General features: G+C 35.4%; 3 protein-coding genes across 3 annotated transcripts; 1 reads left to right on the top strand and 2 right to left on the bottom strand.

Annotated features, from left to right (window-relative positions):
* On the bottom strand, positions 9,603 to 11,738 carry LOC109714656 (receptor-like protein kinase THESEUS 1). The gene is made up of 6 exons (XM_020239351.1): positions 11,508 to 11,738; positions 11,341 to 11,409; positions 11,026 to 11,085; positions 10,845 to 10,907; positions 10,434 to 10,756; positions 9,603 to 10,016 (listed from the first exon to the last, which is right to left on the bottom strand). Exons 1-6 carry the CDS (start codon positions 11,719 to 11,721, stop codon positions 9,603 to 9,605), a joined length of 1,143 nt encoding a protein of 380 aa, XP_020094940.1. The 5' UTR covers positions 11,722 to 11,738.
* Positions 15,022 to 15,700, top strand: LOC109714518 (E3 ubiquitin-protein ligase ATL23-like). The gene has a single exon (XM_020239193.1). It carries the CDS (start codon positions 15,107 to 15,109, stop codon positions 15,533 to 15,535), a length of 429 nt encoding a protein of 142 aa, XP_020094782.1. The 5' UTR covers positions 15,022 to 15,106; the 3' UTR covers positions 15,536 to 15,700.
* On the bottom strand, positions 18,440 to 20,607 carry LOC109714517 (NEP1-interacting protein 2-like). Its single transcript, XM_020239192.1, has 6 exons — positions 20,454 to 20,607; positions 20,163 to 20,283; positions 19,702 to 19,880; positions 19,470 to 19,553; positions 18,885 to 19,052; positions 18,440 to 18,788 (listed from the first exon to the last, which is right to left on the bottom strand). Exons 2-6 carry the CDS (start codon positions 20,281 to 20,283, stop codon positions 18,666 to 18,668), a joined length of 675 nt encoding a protein of 224 aa, XP_020094781.1. The 5' UTR covers positions 20,454 to 20,607; the 3' UTR covers positions 18,440 to 18,665.

The raw sequence follows: 22,941 nt of genomic DNA, 5'->3' as shown, positions 1-22,941 counted from the left end.
ATAATGTAATTATATCTTATTCCAACTTGAAGATCAAATATGGTGTATCTTCCAACACATTTAATCATACTCTTCATCTATCATTTTAAGTAAAAGAGAAGTGCTGAAACAAAGAGTTAAACGAGGCGCCAAAGAAATGTTAACTGCACTAACATTTCAGACGCACTAGCAAGCTCTTTTAAAAATCGCTACTTTCCCTTCCTCATGAAGCATAATCATCAAGTAATCTCCTTGATTTGACAAATAAATAGATTTGTTTTATTACGTATTCTTAACTACTTCAACCTTGCCAGTTTTCTACATTCTCATTTTCTTATTATCTAAAATAACGCGGCATTGAGGGTAATCCTTTATTTTCTTATTATCTCTCTCTCCCCCTTCCCCTCCCTCTCCCTCTCCCCACCCCCACCTCTCCCTCCCCCTCTCCCTCTTTCTCTCCCTCTCCCCACCCCCACCTCTCCCTCCCCCTCTCCCTCTTTCTCTCCCTCTCCCCACCCCCACCTCTCCCTCTCTCTCTATCTCTTCCCCCTCTATAAATCTTTATATATACTCTCTCTATCTCTCCCCCCTCCATCTCTCTTTATATATATAGAGATCGATTTCCATACAAATACATTAATTGGTAGTTTGTAGGGTATACGTGGCAGCATTTTCTGCTTCCACAAATCCCTGTCAAGCACAAGTGCTGTGAATAGTCAAATGGGAAGGATCCAAATGGACAATCTTGGTCAAGAATCAAAATATAGCTCCTTGGCTTCTTCCTAAGGTTGGACCAAAATATTCTCAAGATATTCTCGAGGTTTTCCAAGACAGCTCCTTGGCTCCTTCCCAAGATTGGACCTGGTTGGATCAAGATATTCCCAAGATATTCCCGAGGTTTTCCATGTATATTCCCAAGGTTGTTTGAAAAGGAAAAGGGGAGAAGCATTTTTTTTTTTTAAGTACACTAATTTTTTTTTCTCTAATTAGCCTTCTAATGAGTTGAATTTTTTTCAATTTTTTTTAAATTATTTTATTTGAAACATAAACTCGTGATATTGAGTTGGCAAATATTTTGATATTGAGAAGTTAACGATTTTTTTTGATATATTATGTTTTAAATTTTTTAAATAAATTTTAAATTTTAATTAATTCTTAATATTGAGTTAGTAAATATTTTGATATTGAGAAGTTAACGATTTTTTCGAATGTATTATGTTTTTAATTTTTTAAAATAAATTTTACATTTCAAATTTTAAATTTTAAATAATTATATATTAATTAATTAAAATTTTATTTATCCACAGCGAAGCGCGGGTTTTATACTAGTATATATAAAGAGAGAGTCCGGCTATGCTGCATGGAACTCAGACTGAGCCGCTTCGACCCTTTTGTGTCTACTTCTCAACCATTCTTTCTTCTTCTTATTAAAAGTCTTCATAGTGTCCATTCAAAATAAGCCTTCCCTTTCTCCTGCAGCTCAAAAATTATGTTACTTTCAGGGAAGATCAAATAAAATATTAGAATCAAAATATTTTAGTAAATGTAACCTACCAAAAGATGGTTGCTGCATCGATTCAATAATTTTCAGAACATTAGGATCCCTACATTTTACGTAAATATATAAATATTAGCTTTCACAATTTTCCAAGAGAATCAATCATATATTAAAATAACGAAATCTGCACACTTACTTCATATAATTTTCAAAATATAGATCAATATTCATCTTTTCAATCAGCTCATCAACAAATGATCGATGGTTGAACCTAATATGTATGCGAACAAAAGCAGAGACAAGAAAGCATGCGAGCACGCTTCTACTCTACAAATATACTTCAAATCGGGACCATCATCCTTTTGCTTCTCCACATAGTTATCAAGAATTTCAAAATATGATGCAATGATCTTATTCTTAGCTTGTTCAATATCCTTTTCAGCGCTTTCATGACTTTTTCTGTCAGAATCAATGTAGAAAAGAATCAAAAAAAAAGAAAAGAAATCAAAGCAAATGCATAGTTATTAATGGTTAGAAATATTGCCAATAGCTTGTTAGTAAATAACACAAGCAAACTTAATAAAAATTATAAGTAGCAACTTATAGATGAAGAAGAAAATGTTATCTGGAGGTGGTACGGTAATAACTTTGTTTATAGTAAGTAGTTATAATATGCACAATTTTTGGTAGAATGTTCCATTTTGTAAACCTACATGGAGCTTTCTTGCTACTTTGAAGTCAAAATTTTATTACTTATTATTTATTAATTATTAATAGACTCCAAAAGTGTCCGTTTAAAATATGCCTTCACTTTCTCCTGCAGCTAAAAAATTATGTTACTTTCAGAAAAAATCAAATAAAATATTAAAATCAAAATATTTTAGTAAATGTGACCTACCAAAGACGGTTGCTGCATCGATTCAATAATTTTCAGAACATTAGGATCCTTATATTTTACGTAAATATATAAATATTAGCTTTTACGATCTTCCAAGAGAACCAATCATATATTAAAATAAAGAAATTTGCACACTTACTTTTGTCTGTCGCGAACGAACCGGCCCCGCTGTAAGTTGTTTCTAAGGCGAGTGGCCATTCATGATAGAGATTAAATTTGTTTGAATTTTATTTTGAAATCAGGATTATAGGTTCATGGCTTCCAACAGACTCAAGAATCTGTTGTTAATTACCCCACACTTTCAGTGTTAAGGAACTCTCGATTAAGAGACCGAATATAAATGCTGATAAAAGAGATCAAGCAGGCAAATAAACTTTTATTAATATGATTTGCTGTGTACATGGCTTAAGCAGGGACATACCCCCACTGTATATGAAATTTCAATTTAGCGAATCGGTGGTCGATTGAAGTTTTGATGACATGGCGGTCGGGTTCACCTTGGTTGTATATCTCAAGGTGGAGATGTGACTAGACCTCAAGTATATGTATTGAGGTGGGTCGAACTAGATCCTAAGTATATGTGTTAAGACCTAGTCGATATTAAACTCTATGTATTAGAGTCTAAATGGCTCTAAGTATATGTCTTAGAGTCTGATTATATTCACCTTGGTTGTATATTCCAGGGTGGAGATGTGACCAGACCTCAAGTATATGTATTGAGGTGGGTCGAATTTGATATTACCCGAGAGTGGCTAATTCCTGAGTGTATGTATCAGGATTAGCCGAGTTTTCACTCTAGTTATATGTGCTAGAATGTAGATTTGACTAAGTCCTAAGTATATGTATTAGGAGTAGTCAGATTTGAGCTCTAAGTATATGTATTAGAGCTCGATTGGGTAAGGATTTCACTCTAGGTATATGTGCTAGAGCAAAAGGCTGGCTAGACCCTAAGTATATGGGTTAGGACTAGTCGAGCATGATTTGACTTCTACTCTAGATATATGTGCTAGAGCAAAAGACTGACTGACGCTAAGTATATGGATTAAGGTTAGTCGACCATGGTTTGACTTCCACTCTAGGTATATGTGCTAGAGCAAAAGGCTGACTAGACCCTAAGTATACGTATTAGGGTTAGTCGGATGAACTCTAAGTATATATGTTAGAGTTCGAATAAACTTGATATCATTTGACTGAATTCTAAATATATGACTTAGAACTCTGTCGATTTAGAGATGTTTTGCTTTAATTATATGTGCTAAGGCGATTGACTTAGCCCTAAGTATATGTATTAGGGGTAGTCGACATTTAATCTTCTACTCTAAGTATATGTGCTAGAGTAGAAAAAGGTTCATGATGAATTTGGATTTAGTTTAACGACTTTACGGTCGTTGATTTTGGGTTTAGTTTAATGACTTTACGGTCGTTTGAATTTGGGTTTAGTTTAACGACTTTGCGGTCGACTGAAATTGAGATGTTCATGAAAATTGGATTTGGGTTTAGTTTAACGACGTTTCGGTCGACTGAGTTTGGGTTTAGTTTAACGACGTTTCGGTCGACTGAAATTGAGATGTTCATGAAAATTGGATTTGGGTTTAGTTTAACGACGTTTCGGTCGACTGAAATTGAGATGTTCATGAAAATTGGATTTGGTTTTAGTTTAACGACGTTTCGGTCGTTCGGGTTTAGTTTAACGACGTTTCGGTCGTTTGAATTTGGGTTTGGGGATTTTATTTGTGGATTTTAGATTTTGGGATTTATTTGTGGACTTTGGTTTTGGGATTTAGTTGTGGACTTTGGGTTTTGGGATTTATTTGTGGACTTTGGGTTTTGGAATTTTTTTGTGGACTTTGGTTTTGAGTTGGCTTGAACCTCTTGTATTTGATTTGGGATGAACCGCCTTAGTTTTCACTTGGTTTACCCCTTTTAAGTTTGGTTTGGGTCGACCGTTATACTTTAGTTCGGGACCCATCAAGACTTGGTTTGGGTTGAACCGTTATGTTTTGGTTCGGAGCCCATCAAGACTTGGTTTGAGTTGGGCGACTTCAAGTTTGTTTGGTCGGTTTGGATTTGGTTTGGGTTGAACCGTTATGCTTTGGTTCGGGACCTATCACGACTTGATTTGGATTGAACCGTTATGCTTTAGTTCGGTTCGAGTCAAATCCTTCATGGTTTGGTTCGGTTGGAGTCAGATGCTTTATGGTTCGGTTCGAGTTGAGTTCAGTTCGAATCGGACCCACTCCGGTTCGGATCAGACTCACTTTGGTTCAAGTTGAATCTTTTATGATTCGGTTCAGACAGGATCTGGTTCGGCTCGGATCCGGTTCGGTTCAGTTCAAATTGGGTTCACTTTGGTTCAGGTCGAATCCTGTTCGGTTCGGATTGGACCCACTTTGGTTCGAGTCGGATCCTTTATGGTTCTGATCAGATTGAACCGGATTCGGTTCGAGTCGGTTCAAGTTGAATGCTTTATGGTTTGGTTCGAATCGGCTCCATTTCGGCTTGAGTCGAATGCTTCTTGATTCGGTTCAGACGGGATCCGGTTCGGTTCAGATCGGATTTAGTCTGGTTTGGATCCAAATCTGCATGTGAATTAAGATGGATTTCGAGCTCTACAGGTTGTGGGCCCGAATTTGCGTATAGGCTTTGTGCTTTATTTGTTCATTGGACTCATGATAGATTGAAACATTTTCAAAAATGATTCAAACCAAATTCCTCAAATTTTGTTCATTTGTTTTTTTTTTTTTTTTTTAATTTGTTTATTTTTTTTTTTTTTTTTTTTGTCCAAATAAACGAAGTTGATCACGTCGAGCCATACAATCGGATCGAACGAAGATGGCGAATAATGCGAACAATGCCTATCACGAAGATGGCAAATTAAAATATGTTCATCATATTTTTAATTATTTTTTTTTATTTGATCGGTCCGAGCCTATCGTGAAGATGGTCGTATTGATCAAGTCGAATCGTGCCTATCACGAAGATGGCGAATGATTCGAACAATGCCTATCGCGAAGATGGCAAATCGAATATGTCATTATTTTTTTTTTTATTGTTCAAATATGCGGCGGGTTCGATCGTGTCGAGCCTATTGCGAAAATGGCCGCACGGTTTACGTAGTAAAATAGCCGGAGCTCGGTCAACTCTTTCGACCATGTCGAGCCTATCGCAAAGATGGCCGCACGGTTTACGTAGTAAAATAGTCGGAGCTCGGTCAACCCTTTCGACCATGTCGAGCCTATCACGAAGATGGCCGCACGGTTTACGTAGTAAAATATGTTCGTCCGACAATTTCGACCATGTTGAGCCGATTGCGAAGATGGCCGCACGGTTTAGATAATAAAATATCCGGTATTTGTTCGACCATGTCGAGCCTATCACGAAGATGGCCGCATGGTTTAGAGATTAGCGATGCATACGTACGACGGAAGCGACGATTTAATGTTAGATTTGATCGGTTCGAAATCTATCACGAAGATGGTCGGGTTGATCAAACCAACAAAAATCGTTCTTACGCTTTTCATATGCATGCACATCTCTTGTTGTCGTAGAAGTCATCGCGGTTGTCGTTGTCGAAGTTGTCACAGCACGTGCGCCGTCGTTCGCCGTCGTCGTCGTCGCCATCGCCGTCATCGCCGTCGCTCTCTTTATTATTATTATTTTTTTTGCTTTCTTTTCTTTTTTTTCCCTTTTTTTTTTTTTGCTGTGAGAGGGAGGGGCTCCAACCCCTCTCTCTCTGTACGAATCAAAGAGAGGGAGGGGTGGGAACCCCCTCCTCTCGTGGTTCTCTCTCCCTTTTTTCTTTTTTCTTTTTTTTTGTTTTTTTTTAGTTTTTTTTTGTTTTTTTTCAAGAAAGCTCTCCTTTTTTTTTGAATTCTATGGTCCAATTTATAATGATATTTGGACTATTCACTTTAGGAAATAATTCAAAAATCTTGGAAGATAAGGCAACAATATTTTCCTTATCTCATTCCTTATTGATACCTAGCCTTCTAAGAAAAATAGCAATCAAATCGCACTTTATTTTTTTGCCTTCTATGTCTTCAATTTGAAATTTGAAATTTTTTTTTATCTCAAACAACTTTATATAGTTTTCAAAATATAGATCAATATTCATCTTTTCAATCAGCTCAAAAATGTACTATTTTGGTAAAATCCTCACGTAGCATGCTTGTCCCCTAAAAGTCATTATAAGTTTGTTCAACTTCTTTTTTTATAGAAAATATAAATATTTTTTCATACAAACATAAATACATACGAACATAAATGTTATTTATACAAATATAAATATTTTTAATATAAGCATAAATATCATTCGAGTTTTATTTCTTCAAAGAAAAAATTATATTTCTTCTTCCTCAACATTACTATTTAGTTTCTCCATATAATTTTTTTGATAGAATGTTTCATTTTGTAAACTTAAATGGAACTCTTATGCTCCATTGAAGTCAAAATTTTATTGATTATTATTTATTAATTACTAATTAAATCCCAATATGCTATTCGAAGTCAAGATTGCTGGTTCTGTCACACTATCGAGGAGACTATGAATCATCTATGTAAAAAATATAGCTTCACAAGAACTTAGGCAAATATTATCATTAATGAGTTGACATAGTACTTTGATATTTAATCATGTTGAAAGAAAAATATAGAAAAATGTAGATGACAACATCGGTTACTCACTTTTGAATAAGTTTTGCCGTATATGTTGGATGATAACTACCTATAAAAAACAAACAACAAAAAAAACAATGAAAATGTTGTACAATTTGGAGGTATTTAAGAGCAGTAAAAAAAAGAAAAAAGAATAGGATAATTGTACAAATTCTCGTCCTTGTAAATGTGAAAAAGAGTATATTTTTGAGCCGGTATGCATTCATCGTATTTTTCAAAACTACACAATCGTAAAATAAGAATAAGTGAGACCAATGCTTTTTTAGAAAAAAATGTACTATTTGGTAAATCCTCACGTAGTAGGCTTGTCCACGTAGTAGCCATTTTTTTATAGAAATATAAATACTTTTTCATATTTTTAATATAAATATAAATATCTTTCTAGTTATGTTTCTTCAAAAGAAATTTTATATTTCTTATTCTTCAACATTACTCTTCAGTGTCTAATCATATAGAGTAGAATTACACATCGCCCAAGTTTAATCACACACATAAATTAGAATTATCGATGTGTGGATCTAATCATAAATATAGTATAAAATTACTACACAATGTGAAACTTAAGCACAAACATAAACTAAAATTAACAGGAGATGTGAGATTGTAGAAATGGTTGCTACGAGTATAACTAGAATTATCAAAAGATGCGGGATTCTAGAGATAGCTTCTACTGGTATGATTTGAATTTCAAAAAAGGTTTCACATTTGTGGTATTACTTCAAAAGAGTTTTACAAATATGCATGGTAGCATTTCAAATGATCTTTCAAATATAGTGTAATTTCAAATGTGTTTTTCAAATGTAGAATGAATTCATAAAAATATTGTAATTTCATATTAATTCAAATATATTCGCAAATATAGTTGAAATTTAAATAAAAGTCGATTATCTTTAGCCATTAATTGTTTGTAGCTTCTATAACTTCTAATTTTTTTTAAAAAAATTTATTAAATTTAATTTCTTAATTAATTATTAGCCATTAATTGATTAGATTTGCCAAAAAAATTAAAGCCAATAAATTTGGTAAATCATTAATAAATTTGAAAAAAATTCTAAATTTTCAAATAAATTTAGGCCAATTTGCATAAAAATCCACAAAATTTGAGCTTCTGCAAAAATTGGCCGCATTTTTTCGATTTTGCAGATTTGATTCGAATTTTCAGCAAACTGAGCAAAATACTCTTATTACTTTTTCTCTGTCCTTTTTTTTTTCTCTTCATTTTTTTTCTCTCTTCGAAGAAGGCAGCGGAGGCAGAGGAGGAGAAAAAAAGGGCCCGCCTCGCCGTCGTGGTGAAGGCGAGGGTGAGGGGCGGCTAGGGAAAAAGTGGAGGGGAAGGAAGAGGAAGAAGAGGAAGAGAAAAAAAAATGGTGTAAATTGAAGGAAGAAAAAGAAAAAAGAGTAATAATATAAATTACACCTAAATAGTGCAATTATCCTAAAAAGTGTAAATTTAATCCCAAAAAGTATAATTTATGTATCAAAGAGTGCAATTTTTATTTAAAACAGTGCAAAAAAAAATTTAAACAGTGTGATTTTATTTTAACAGTACAATTTCATTTTATTCTTCCTTCTTCTATAATTTTTTGTCTTTATTTTTTATTTTTTTTTCTTCTATAATTTTTCTGTCACGCCTCTCCGCTAATGGCCACGGCACCGGCGACGACGCCGCTAAGGACCCCCGCTCCGAGGCTACGGCGGCGTGGTGTCGACGTCGGCAGAGAGGCGTCGTCGTCGGAGGCGGCGGAGAAGACGGAGGAGGAGGGAGAGGGAGAGGGTAAGAAGGGCGGGGAAGGGCGAAAGAGGCGTCGTCGTCGGAGATGGTGGAGGAGGATCGGAGAGGAAAAAAAAGAGGGTCGCAGTGCGGCCTCGGCGGGATCGGAGGCGAGTAGGGCGACGGGTGCGTGGGTGAGGGTGAGGCGGGCTGTTTCCGTCTCCGTCTCCGCCTCCGCCTCTGCCTCTGCCTTGGTTGCTTTCTTCAGAGAGAGAAAAAAAAATGAACGAGAGAAAACAAAGAGGAAAGANGGGGCATGAGGGTGAGAGGCGAGGCGGGCTGTTTCCGTCTCCGTCTCCGCCTCCGCCTCTGCCTCTGCCTTGGTTGCTTTCTTCAGAGAGAGAAAAAAAAATGAACGAGAGAAAACAAAGAGGAAAGAGAAAAAGCAATAAAGATATTTTAGTCACTTTATTGAAAATTTGAACCAAACCTGCAAAATCGAAACGACGGCCCAGTTTTGCAAAAGCTCAAAATTTGTGAATTTTTTATGCAAATTGGCCATAAATTTACTCAAAAAAAAATCAAAGATAAAGAAGTCTCATTTCAAAAAAATATATATAAAGATGCCATTTGAAAATGTAGTGTCGTTGAGGGGTTCTTCGTTCACTTTTACTTTCTTAGGATGTGGGGATCACGTCCCTTGTTATTAATATTATAAATTGACAAATTTTTTTCTTTAACTATGGCTATTGGATTTATATTTGCTAAAAAGAATGGAAACAAATGTTTATTTATAAATTGTTTTCTATTGAATGAATCAAATAGTCTTGTTAAAGTCACAATTAGTGGCTCAAAATTGTTTCACATATTTCATCATATTCCTCACTAATCTGTACCATTCGAAGCTTCTCAATATCAACACTGTAGCTATTAACATCGAGGCACCTCATTCTTGGACTATGAATCAAGAGTTCATCTATGTCCAGATGATATCTCTCTAAGCACACAGCATTGAAGCTACAACTTTGCCATTCTCCTTCACCTACTAATCTCCACGAAGCCGACAATTGCATTCCCTCCTCGAGCTCTCTGACGACTTGGCTCATTGTGGGCCGATCTCTCGGCTCTTTCGCAACACATTTGAGGCCCAATTGGCCAATCTTTAACATCATCTCCATATTACAAGGTTCAAGATCAAGTAACAAATTGGCATCCAGTATCTCTTCCACAGTTCCTTTCTGTAAACTTGGTCTTGCCTATAATTTGTTAATTAAACAGAAAAAAGGTCATTGCATGAAAAATTATGTACTCAATGATTACTTTCCTATTTCACATTTATCCCTAGCGCAAGTGACAAAGGGCTTGGTGATTGGTACCCGAGATCATAAATTCGAATCCTAGTTGATTCAACTTAAATAAAATAAACGAAGCTAGGTAATGCTACCTATCTATCTATCTATCTATATATATATATATATATATATATATATATGAATGGCCGCTCCGTAAAATAATTTTGACCTTTTGCCCTCATCTAAATAAAAAATAGTATTTGTTGAAGAGATATATTGTAAGGATAATAAAAATTAGGAGCAATTACTTATATATCCTGAAAAATTTCTGACTTTCTAAAATAATAAGCAATTTCGGTCCCTTTAATGTTGATAACTCACCCAATCAACAATATGACGTTGAGAATGTGGTCCTGAAGTAACCACAGCTGGTCTAGCAGCAACGAGTTGTAGGAGCATTACTCCAAAGCTATAAACATCGCTGTAAGTAGTCAAGTGAGAACTCGAACAATAGGCCGGGTCGAGATAGCCCGGAGTTCCTTTGATCTGGCTTGTAACGTGCGGTTCGTCGCCTGTCGGGCCGGATTTCACCAATCCAAAGTCTGAAACCTTCGCCTCAAATCCGTCCCCTACCAAGATGTTGCTTGGCTTGATGTCTCGGTGGATTATGCTCGGTCGAACGCCTTCGTGGAGATAAGCTATTCCTGGTTTTTCCAAAAAAACAAAACAAGAAAAAGTAAACTCTTTCTTGTACAAATCATGTAACGAAAATTTTGATCGAGGGTAACCAACCTTTTCCTGCTCCAATGGCTATATTTACTCTTTCTTTCCAAGTTAAAATCTTCCCTCTCCTCCCTACGTTGGTATTTTTGATCGTTAACCGAACCGCATTAGTTTTTGATGTGTGGAATAGTATTTTACTATGTACTCTAGTAGAGAACCATGGAGAATCATGCAACTGGAGCAAGCTTACCAACTATGTACTCTAGTAGAGAACCATGGAGAACATATTCATAAACCAGTATCTTCTGCCCTACATAGAGAAGATAGAGGTTTTTTTTTTTTTTAAAAAAAAAAGGCAATAAGTCGAGGGTTAGTATTCTTTAATAAGTTACTGTGCATTAGTCAATAAATAAGCCAAGTAGCTAAACGTGAGATAGAAATGAAATTGAAAATGGTAGATAACATCATAGAGGGGAAAAAGAATTGCTGTAGGTAATATGGCAAATTAACAATTCATGAAGTATACAAAATTAAATCTTTGTTTAAACTAAATTTTAAGGCATACCGGCTTCTTCACAATAGCCAACTAAAGTAACGAGGTTTTCATGTTGAACTCTTGAAAGCAGCTCAATCTCTGATACATGTACACATCTCATCATTAATTAAAGGCTCATTATTATTGAACAAGAAACTTAACTACATATGTAACTCAATTAAGTGCTTTACATATACTCATATATGTAGTTTTTTTCCTTTTCGTACCATTTCTAAATTCATCGACACTTTCATATAAATCCGCATGCAATCTCTTTACAGCAAGAGTACATGCCTCATCAAACACTCCCTTGTACACAGTTCCAAATGCACCCGACCCGATCAAACACTCCTCGCTAAACTTCTTAGTGGCCTTTTCAAGCTCACTCAAAGAGAAACATCTAAGCTTCATTTTCTTCCAGTTGTTCCCTATAAAAGCAAATATTTGTTAGTGTTGGCTTATATATAATTGCTAGTACTACACTATTGTATATGAATGACTTAGCTTACCTTTAAAAGCAATTAGTTTCTTGGTTTTTCGAAAGATGCCCCGTTTGATGCAAGAGCATACGAACATTAAGGTGGTTATTATACCCGCAAAGCCTACGACAATTCCGACCAAACCGAGGGAGGATTTTGTGGCGTTGGACATTGATGAAGCTACAGGAGAAACAACTATGGGGAAAGGGGAGATATGTGAAGGTGAAGAAAGAGCAATTATATAGTAAGTGGAGTGCTATTTGTTGTGCTAAACTTGTTGCGTATGTTGACTAGAGTCAATGTTTGGACTCGGTCACTTTAGAGGACGGCACTATAAAGACAAAACATTAGATTAAAAACCAACAATGTGCTATTCAAAATAAGCCATCAGAAATCGATCACAACTAGCGCGGTTGACTAAACACTTGATGTTTGAAGTCTGAAGTTCGAAATTTAGGGCGTGTTTGGTTCATGATTGGAATAGGAATAAGAAATAGAATTGAATTGCTTTGGAATGAAAAATGAAATAACGAATCATTCAAAAATATTTGGTTTATTATTGGAATAGAAATCGGAATGAAAATTTAAAATTTTTGATAGAGGGTTTTGATTATGAAAGAGAAAAGTGATGAAGGGGGAGGAGGTAGGTGTTGGTGAAAGAGGATTTTGAATAGTTCATTTTGGAATGAGCCAATCCGGAATTCAAAGCCAGATGGGATCATAAATGGATTTGGTCATTCCCATTCCGGAGTGAAATAGGAATCGAAATCTGATTTCTATAAAACAAACGATAACTATCAAAATCAATGAATTCCATTTCGATTCCATAATTTAAAATAGGTGAACCAAACATGCCTTAAAGTCTAATTATTTTATATTTTTAGTTGAGTTTATTTATAAAAATAAACAAAGCGGGTGGACAATATGCTATATTTCTCTAGCTAAGTTTATTTTTAAACAATAAATTAATGGAGCGGATGGCATGCTATTTTTTTTTTTTTTAAAGTGCAATTTGAGTCCTTTATGTTCATCTATTAATCTATTATTTATACTCTTGCCGTATCTCTAAACTGATTAATAATTTAATACAACTGTCTCTAAATCAATTAATAATTTAATACAATTGATGCGTTAGAGCAATTAATGGAGGAACATATGTAAAGAATGCTCTAGCAAGCAGTTAGAGAGAAAACAGTTATCAAGAAAGGGACGTGGATTTTGATTTTTTTTTTTTTTGGGGGGAGGTTTGCTTTTATGTTTGCATGCATGCATGCGTGCCCATGACNCATGCATGAACAGTAATCCTTATTCTATTGTTCGTACCTTCCACCAAATCATTTTTTTTTTTAAAGAAAACTTACCATCCAATTAAAAAGTTAAGAAAATCGCTGTAGGTTACACAAGAAGCTCGCCTTTTGTCATGCCTATATGTTAAGTTTTTTTCACCTTGTTTGCAGTCTCTACATCTCATACGACATTTTGAGAATCTATACTAATTATTTTTTTTAGGAAGCACGAACTGTTGATGTATTACATACAAATTGATTTGTAGAAGTTAGTACATTAGCTAAATTAAGAAAAATATTATATATAATTCAAAATATTGCATTAATAATTCATCTACATGTATAATATAAAGTCTGTTAATTTATTCATATTAATATCTTAGTAATTTGCAAAATTAATATTAGACAAATAATATATATATGTAGAACTAGACTGCTATGCTATTAATAGCACCAAGTCATTGGTGCTCCCAAGTTTTTGGCCATTGGATTAAGAGATGTGCGGTTAGGATGATGTGGGACCTCTAGGGTTGAATGGGTGGTTGGTTGAATAGTATGATCTAACGGATAAAAATGATCAAAAAGGTAGATCTAATGGCGAAAAATTTGGTAGCACCAAGTGCTTCGTGCTATTAATAGCAGAGTAGCCGGACTCTATATATATAATATAAAATTTAATTTGGGACTTGTGATTTTATCAGACACTTGTGCAAACGCACAAAAAAAACTCGTATGCGGTACAGTTGCGGAACTTCGGAACTGTACCCCATACGTCGGAATAGGGCCACCGAACGCGGGACCCACCAAATGCGCCTACGTGGCAACCCGTAAAATATCTGCGACTCTTCCTTTCTTGAACACCAAGCAGAGAAGCGGCCGCACCGCCACGTGTCCCGCCTCGCCGAGCTTGCGTTACAGAACAGCGCGGGCCCCGCACTAATTACACGCGCTTCGACCCTTCGACTCCTACCTCCCACATAGAATACTTGCATATTTGTATGGACCACGAGCTATAGACCAGAGTCTTTCCATTTTAGTTTAAATTTTTAAAATTATTATAATTAATTTTTATAATCTAATACCGACCGTTTCTAGCGCAAGTGACAAAGGAGTTGATGGTTGGTACCGAGATTCCAAATTCGAATTCTACTTCATTCACATTTTCAGTTAAATTTATTTCTAAAAAAATAAATATATAGTCAACTAAATAAGAAAAATAAAATCCGGACTTTAGATACCCAAATAATAACTGTTGAGCTAAGCCAATAACACTTGTTTAGATTTGAGGATTGGAAACTCTAATTTTAAGTAGCATGAAAAGCTTTTGATCTATAGGAATCTATCACTAATATATTAAATAGGTGCAAAAACTAATGGCATACAAAAATCTATTAATCGTTGTGTGAAAAAAAATCATTAAATATTGCATTTTTAATCAATAGAGCTTTTTAAGGCATAATTTTAGAATTATATATGTTGTCCTAGAACATTCATTTTGAAACTTCAAAAAATCTAAAAAAATTTGCAAAGTCATTTTATCATCGCAATAATTAGTAATTACTAAAAAATATTTTGCATATGCTTCTCCATTAGTGATTTTTACCAATATTTTGAAACAAAAATAATCAAAATATTAAAGTCCTTTTGAATTTTATTTGAGGATGTGCAGTATACTCTCAAACTATCCAATTTATGTTTAAAATTAAACACCTGCATATTTTGTGTTTTTGATACTCCCATTTATCAATCTATGGTCCTTGGTCCACACAGTAGTTTCTTGTTTGGACTTAAAAAAAAAGAAGTATTAAAAGAGACAGGTGTAAGTAGCACTCAGAGCTCCAACTGTGTTCAAATCTCCACCGTCCGCTCCCGGGCCCCGAACTCCGAAAGAGAATCTTCTACATAGATTCCACCACCACCCCACCCTTTCTATAACCAGGTACTTACACTACTACTACTATTCCATATATATACAACGTGGAGTAGAGAGAGGAATAGAAGGAGGAGAGACCAAAATAAAAGAAGAAGAGAATGCTATGGATTCTCTTCCTGGGACTGTTCCTGGTGTGCGCGGGGATGAGCCTGGTGTTCGCGCTGTACCTGTGCCTTCTGTGGTACGCGGCGATCCGCTCCCCCACCGCGGCAGCAGCAGCAGGAGCAGCGGCAGCGGACGCGGCGGCAGCAGCGCCGGGGGAGAAGGGGTTGACGGAGGCGGAGCTGGGGCGGCTCGGCGGCGCCGGGGACGGGGCGTCAGTGGGGGAAGGCGGCGCGGAGTGCGCGGTCTGCCTGGACGACATCGAGGCCGGGCAGGCGGCGCGCGTCCTCCCCGGCTGCCGCCACGCCTTCCACCGCAGCTGCGCCGACCGATGGCTCGCATCGCACCCCCTCTGCCCCCTCTGTAGGGCTCGACTCCTCCCCCCTCCTCCTCCTCCTCCGATAACCGACGCTCCCTCCGATTGAAAAGTTGTCATTAAAGATTATTTCTGAATTGTTTTCTATTACATTATCTTCTCGCTGAGCAGCATTTATTTAGTCCCCATAGTTTTTAATTAATCTCCCCATTTACATTTATAATTGGTCAATTTATTATCTTGTTTAGTTAGCATTTTCGTTGCTTGTTTGAAATTTTTTGTGTGTTACATTTTGCTCAATTACATTTACACCTCGATCTCCCTTTTCTCGTTTGCATGGATACCCCGAATTTCTCTTTTATTATGTATTACTATTTCTAATGTACTGTGTCTTTCCATATCAAAAATTTCCAGTAGTCCGTGGACCTGATTGAGTCTACGGCATCACAAATTTCGAACAAATTTTGCTACAGGAACTGTTCACGCGTGTAAGCTGCGCACCGGACACTTGTCGCGTCCGCGAGTTTAGTCATGGTCACGCGCGCCCCATGCATGTGTGCCGCGCCATTGAAGCTTTCTCCTCCGCTCGTCAAATCTCAGCCGTTCGTGGAAAGTTAACGCACTGGTGCCTCACATGTGATGATGCGAAGAATCGGAGGAGGAAATTTAGCAAAGTGGGGCCCCGTTATTTATTGAGCAAATTAATATGGAAATTAGTTTGATGTGACAAGTGGGCTACGTTGGATTGTGACCGTTGACCTTGTAGTTAGACTACAACATTTGATGATTTTGCTGGACTGATAATGGGCCGGGATCAGGCTTATGACCAGTTTAACAAAATGGTGGCTAAAACATCATATTTATATTATATAATATTTAAAAATTTTCAAAAGTGTTTATAATTTTTTTTATATACAAAAGAATTGTGTTTTTCGATGATAATTACAACTATCATTTTATAATAATATAAAAAAAATATTGAAATTGCTTCTACCATACTAACAAATAACGCGTTAAATTAATTAAGGTCAGTGCAAACCGCGCCATTGAGGAATTACAGGAAACAGTAGTTGACTTGTTTGGGCCCACTTCAAGGTATCAACGGGTGAAACCGGTAAAAAAAAAAAAAAAAAGGATCATATTTTTTTCTTAGATCTAGTGCATCGATTATTTTCGTGAACCGTCCTTCATGAATACAAATTATGCAATAATTATAATCGAACCATCCAAAATTGCGTACTATGTGGATTAAAATTGAATTGATGGAGTAAAATCATGTGATCGAACTGAAAGCTTCAGATTATGCATGATGCGCAATATTCATGATACACTCGGTTCAGTCAATAATATCAAATTTGGAGATTTTACTACTAGCTAGGAATTTGTAAAAATGAAAGTAGACCCCTCAACCACAGATCGTTCACAAAATCCCGTCTTAACTTTATGGATTGAGGGATCACCAAATTTTAATTTTAATTTTTTACTTTTGAGTTCTTCTAGTTAGTTTATTAGAATTATTATTAAATTTAAGACTAGATAGCACTTTTAGTCCTCAAATGATGAGGTGCGTGGCACTTTAATCCTCAAACTTTAATTTATTATAATTTATGGTGCGAATTTTTTATATTGTTGCAAGCAAATCCTATAATGCAATTTTATTAGCTGAATAATAATGTGTAGCTAATGTGGCAATAACTTAATTATATGATTGTCATCAACCATAAACCATAATACTATTACATGCATCATTATCACATCAATGATAGGTTATTATTTAATTAGCTAAGTTGCATTATGGGAGTTAGATTACAATAATTAAGAAAGTTTGAGCAAAAAATTAGAATAAATTAAAGTTCGAGAAACAAAAACAAACTGTCACACACCTCATAATTTGAAAACTAATAGTGCAATTTAGCCTAAAATTGATGATTTTCTAAAGATATTAACTATTAGTCTACTTTTATTTTAATTGTTAAATTTTATGAAACTATTAATGCATTTGATAAAGTTTATAATTAATTTAATTAAAATTGCTCAGCTTTAAAAATTGAAAATTAAAAGAGTCTAAATCTTAAAAACTATAAAATTTAGAGGTCTTCTCAAATATCCTATGGTTGAGGGGTCTTAGTACATGTTAATTATTTTTTTTTGTATGTGAACGTGGCTTTTGTAGAGGACAAAATGTCCTAACAAGATGACTGGTACCGAATGGAAATGGAAAGCTTATATAGCCGGTCATATTATTGGCTGTGGTTAATCCACATCGACCACTGTGAAAAAATGGAGAGTGACAAGATTTGAAAAGTATGCAAGCTTTACTCTTAATTTAATGGCTTTGTCACCAATGCCGTTGCCCGTTGATAGTTAACAAGATACTTTAATTTATATGCTGAAAAGCAGTTGAAGCTTGCTGATGTTAATTGAACGAGTTGAGGGACCTCGGATACATGACCACCAAATCCTTTATCACTTACTCTAGGAACGCTTTGTCACTTACTCTAGAAACGGTCGGTCACCTCAACTTGTTCTAATACTAGTTAATTTGTATTTCCAACTAAATTTATTTGTAAATAAAATAAACGAAACAGCTAGCGTACTATCTATCTCTCTCAAAAAAAAAAAAAAAAAACAAGTTGATCGAGGGTGCGCCGACAGAAGAACTAAACACTAAGCCTTGAAATAAGATTCAAATTTTCAAAAAAAATTAAAGCTCTAATTTAAATTTTTAGTTATAAATATGATAGAAGACACTGGCCCAGTGAAAATGTTCTAAAAGAAAAAAGAAAAAAAATAGTCATAGCTATTCTCTGAACAAAACTAGCCCAATTTTCCAAATAGTCCGTTACCAGGCCGCCACTTTGTGTCCTTGTTTTCTAGATTGGCCTCCCTGATAAGCTGCAGGAGCAGCACCCAAGGACATGAAAATGTGAATGCTTATTATTGGTTTGTTCGACATGCTGCAACTAACAAAGTGGCTCAATTTTGACACTACTTACACCCAACATTAATTAGATACTGTCCCAGCTGATGCTAAAGCCAACGAATGTAGGAGCGGCGTACAAACATTATATATGCAGAGCTCCACAATGTACCATGGTCTACTTAGCCTCGTGAAGGGGACTGAAAAAGTGCGTGTATCAATGAATAAAGATGATCTAAATGTTCTACAATAGCTTATATACTATACATCAAACACTCTCATATAATCCGCCAAAAAAAAAAAAAGAAGAAATGAAAAATTAGACATCCCGACGGCAAAGAGGGCAAGAACCATGCCTAATGAGCCAACTATCGATGCACCGCGAATGAAACATATGCACGCAATTCGGCAATTTCCTCGCCAAGTCTCCAATCTGAAGGTCCTGAGAAAGGGGGAGAAAAAAGAATGCTCATGAGACGTGAATTTCAGATTCCATAGATTAATCATTCAACGATGCTAAAATTTTGAGAAATATTACCTGCAAGCACACAGAACAGCAGATATTCTCCCCTGTTTTATCAACCATGTCTTCTTTTGTAATTTTCACTTTCGGAAGCTCTTCAATGGAGTCCTTTGGCATGCCACTCACAAAGCCGGTATCGAAGAAATCGGTAGATTCAACGAAGGGCGAGCTAATTGCGCTAATCTGTAATAATACACAGTTCAATTGCAGAGTAAGCTAATTGCCCTAATTTGTAATAATACATAGTTGAATCGCATTACGCAACTCCCTTATAAATAAAATTAGCGGTTTGGATTGACGGAATTGTAATTTGGCCATAACCCATGCTTGGTAAAAGCATAATAATCAGAGCAGATCAGTCGCCTAGCCATGGGCGACAAACGGATCTTCCTATTAAAAGCAACTTTGGACCAATTCACTTTCAAACGAAAGCTGTTCTCAATAAATTGAATCCACAGCTATACGGTGGAACTTCTTGGCCCCCTCACGATTGGCGACTAAATGAATGCGTTTAGACTCACTGAACTTGGCCCATAACCGAATTGAAATTACGTCAATCCGACCGCAGCCCTAAGATGAAAAGTGAGGAAGGGTGAGTACCTGACTCGAAACCGCACTCTGCATAGCCGGGTCGACCTTTTCTCTTACTAGTCTCCCACTCAATAAGCTATAGATGATATCCATCTGCAAAAATCAAATTCAAATATAATCTAAGCCAAATAAATCTTTCCATTATAATAATATAACTCTGTAAAGAAAGATATTAGGCTGTGTTTTCTTTTATTAGAAGAATTTGCATCTGAATAGAGATGTTGCAATCTTTGAAACTCACCAAGTAGAGAATGCTCCACACTCCCAATCCATTGGAGTTCCAACGATCACGAGACGACTCGACGGCCTCGATCGAGAACACCGCACCGGAGATGGCTCCGACGCCGGCCCCCCGCAGCATCCCGCTCTCCGTTCCGGAGCCGATCACGGCCCCCGTCACCGCTCCGACGATCGAGCCCACTAAAACCATTAAGAGCGAATCACATAGATCAATTCGATAACTCGATCTCACAACAAACAGTTCGGTGGAAAGCTTTTTTCTCAAATCACATATAGATCAATTCGATAACTCGATCTCACAACAAGCAGTTCGGTGGAAAACCATTTTCTCTTGATAAAACATGTCAAGCGCACCGACAAAAAATGTTAAGTAATTGAACTCAGGATGCATTAGAACCGATTCTCAAACTACTAAAATTCAAAAATAGTGTTAAGAAATAGTATATAAGATAAAGCACAAACCTATGGCAAAGAAGCAAGTGGCTACGACACAAATCACCGTTCCGATCATCCCATAAGCCATGAATCCATATTTCCATGTTTCCCTCACAACCCACTTGAGATAATTCGTGGAGAAATCCATCTAAAAAATCCGCGAACAGAGCAAGGAATTGGGGAAAATATTTAATTTGGAGACATAAATAAAGAAGAATGCTTAATTGCTAAGAGAGAGTAATTGCTAAGAGAGAGAGAAAGGAAAGAGGTAGGGGGTTGAAGGGGAAAGCGAAGGAGAGTAAGGAAACGCCAACCAACCGCTGCATTAAATGTAGCATGGAGCGAGTCGTGAGTTTATTCGTGGTGGGGAGACGCGCTTTTATTAGTCGTTGGCGTGATATTTCCGTGGGCGGCGTTTGTTGAAAGTGCTGAGCAGGTTAAGGAACCGAGGTTGGGCACTAATTCCTGGTCCCGAGAGTGTTATCACCTCCTGTTTGATCCTGTTGCAACCAAGGTTTCAAGAATAAAGTCTACAGTAGGGATGCAAATGCATCAGTGTTGGTGGAGCTCGGATCCGATCCGCTCCTAATGGGATAATAAATGAGAATAAAAAATATAGAAAATTATAATTCACTTCAAATTCGTTCCGATCTGCTAAGTAAATGGAATGGAAGACGGGGGACTCTTCTCTTCTTTCAATTTGTTTAAAATCTGCCAAAAATCAGCTGTCATTCTGATCCGCTCCGAATAGAACGATAAATAGGTGCAAAAATTAGCATAAAAAATAGCTCGCCCTAAATCCGCCCGACAAAAAATGGAGCGGGAGGTGCGAGGTGGAAAAACTCTCTCGCTCCGGATTTAATCCGTTTGCATCTCTAATCTACAGTATCCACATCACTTTTAGAAAAATATTATAGTAAATTATTTAAAAAATAATTATAATAAAATGATGAATGAATAATTTGATTAGTTAGCGTCGCCACGTCACCTTACACGACTATCAACATTTTAGGTTTCTTCCATTTCAAGCGCAGTAGCTACAGGTCGCTCTGATCATTTGCCGGTGATATGACATAGCAAGTGCTATGTCTTGTCAACATGTACTGTTAATTATTATACTTATTTGTTAATATGTTTTTGATATAAGATATATTCTTTTTTACTTCCACATATTTTAATTTTTTTAAATATTTTTTGTACGAGATAATTAATTGGTAATTTTTTAAAAAAATGTTTTGAGTTTTGCCGTGCTTTCAACTTTTAAGCTCTAATTTTAGAGAGAATATATTAAGAAGAATTTGACTAGCATATTTTACGCAACAATGTCCAGAAAAATATTTTTTTTGACAATTATGTTCAGAAAATATTTAAAAAAATTAAAATATNTTTTAGAGAGAATATATTAAGAAGAATTTGACTAGCATATTTTACGCAACAATGTCCAGAAAAATATTTTTTTTGACAATTATGTTCAGAAAATATTTTATCAAGCAATAATCCTACAGTGGGACGAAAAAGGTGCAAAATAGAAGGAGGAAAGAGGAAATAATTTTTGCTATGGTCGAAAACATTTCCAACAAAAAATTTATTAAAACATTTGCTATGATAAAAAAAGGTCATAGCTTTCTTACCCTGAAAAGAGTATACCTCAATTGATTTTGGTTTTTCAAAGTTTATTGCAATAAAAAGCTAGCATTTATATTGAACAAGTTTGAAAAATTAGACAATCTGAAAATATAGAATAATTAGACTTTAAATTTAGGATCTCAAATATCAACCATCAAATGTTAGGTTAAGTCATTTTATTTTATTTTATTTATTATAAATCATGAAGTAATGTATATCCGAACATGATAATGAAAAAAATGTGAAATAAATTTTCACTTAAATCACCAATTATGATGTTGAGACCTCAACCTATGTGGGGCTTTTTGGTGTACCAACACATGTTTAGCAATCCACATTCTTAAACAGTAACTTTGGGCCAGGTCCCTGATAAATTTGGCTCTTACTGGGCCAAGCTCAAGCATCAAATACAAACAAATCGACCCACAGAGATTCGAATTTTGCATTTTCACCCTTCATAAATAATAAGGTCACGTCAATCGACAGCATAAAATATCAAGTGTTAATTTTATAGGTACCTCTCACCCACCCTTAATTAAATAGATATTCTGCAAAAGTTGTTAATATCAAAAATGTCCTTCAAATGTAGTAAAATTATTAAAACTATTCATAGTACCTATTATTTCAAAAAAAATATGGCTAAAATACCTATTTTACCCCTCTCACCCTTACAACTATTATAATACATATTTTATTAGCAAGATAATATGTGTTTGTTATAAGTATTTTTCTAGTTTAATTTAATTATTTTAATATGTCTTCATTTTGACTAGTTTAATATGTCTTTATTTTATTTCGTTTAATTAGTATATATTTATTTTATTTGTTTATTTACAAATGAAAGAATTAGATATTTTTTGTTAGATTTATTTCAAGATTTTTTATATTCTTGTAAATGTAGTTTGAAAATTCTTCATTTTGTTAGATTTATTTATCTTACTATGAGTTTTTTTTTTTCATATTTGTCTTTTTATAGCTTACTTTGTTTACTTTTTAAATCTTTATATTATGTTATATATAGTTTGATAGTTTTCTATTTTATATTTGATTTATCATATTATATTTTTATTTCAAAACTATATTTTTATAGTTTAATTTGATTATTTTTATACGGACTATGTTGTGTCTGGTAAATAAAAAACCTATTCTAAGTGACATAAATTAAACTAAAGCTATAAAT

The sequence above is a fragment of the Ananas comosus genome, linkage group 8, assembly GCF_001540865.1.
Source record: "Ananas comosus cultivar F153 linkage group 8, ASM154086v1, whole genome shotgun sequence".
Taxonomy (NCBI): Eukaryota; Viridiplantae; Streptophyta; class Magnoliopsida; order Poales; family Bromeliaceae; genus Ananas; species Ananas comosus.
The sequence above is the reverse complement of the archived record's forward strand: the minus strand, read 5'-3'. Positions and strand labels throughout refer to the sequence as shown.

Bases quoted from the DNA above. Each gene is read 5' to 3' on its own strand.
- LOC109714656 (XM_020239351.1), bottom strand. From the start codon at position 11,721: ATGAAGCTTAGATGTTTCTCTTTGAGTGAGCTTGAAAAGGCCACTAAG. The intron at 10,908-11,025 runs GTAAGCTTGCTC...ATACCAACGTAG, and splicing joins TCTACTAGAGTACATAGTTG to GGAGGAGAGGGAAGATTTTA. The intron at 10,757-10,844 runs GTTGGTTACCCT...TGGAAAAACCAG, and splicing joins AGCCATTGGAGCAGGAAAAG to GAATAGCTTATCTCCACGAA.
- LOC109714518 (XM_020239193.1), top strand. From the start codon at position 15,107: ATGCTATGGATTCTCTTCCTGGGACTGTTCCTGGTGTGCGCGGGGATG.
- LOC109714517 (XM_020239192.1), bottom strand. From the start codon at position 20,283: ATGGATTTCTCCACGAATTATCTCAAGTGGGTTGTGAGGGAAACATGG. The intron at 19,881-20,162 runs GTTTGTGCTTTA...TAATGGTTTTAG, and splicing joins CACTTGCTTCTTTGCCATAG to TGGGCTCGATCGTCGGAGCG. The intron at 18,789-18,884 runs GTAATATTTCTC...CCCCTTTCTCAG, and splicing joins GCTGTTCTGTGTGCTTGCAG to GACCTTCAGATTGGAGACTT.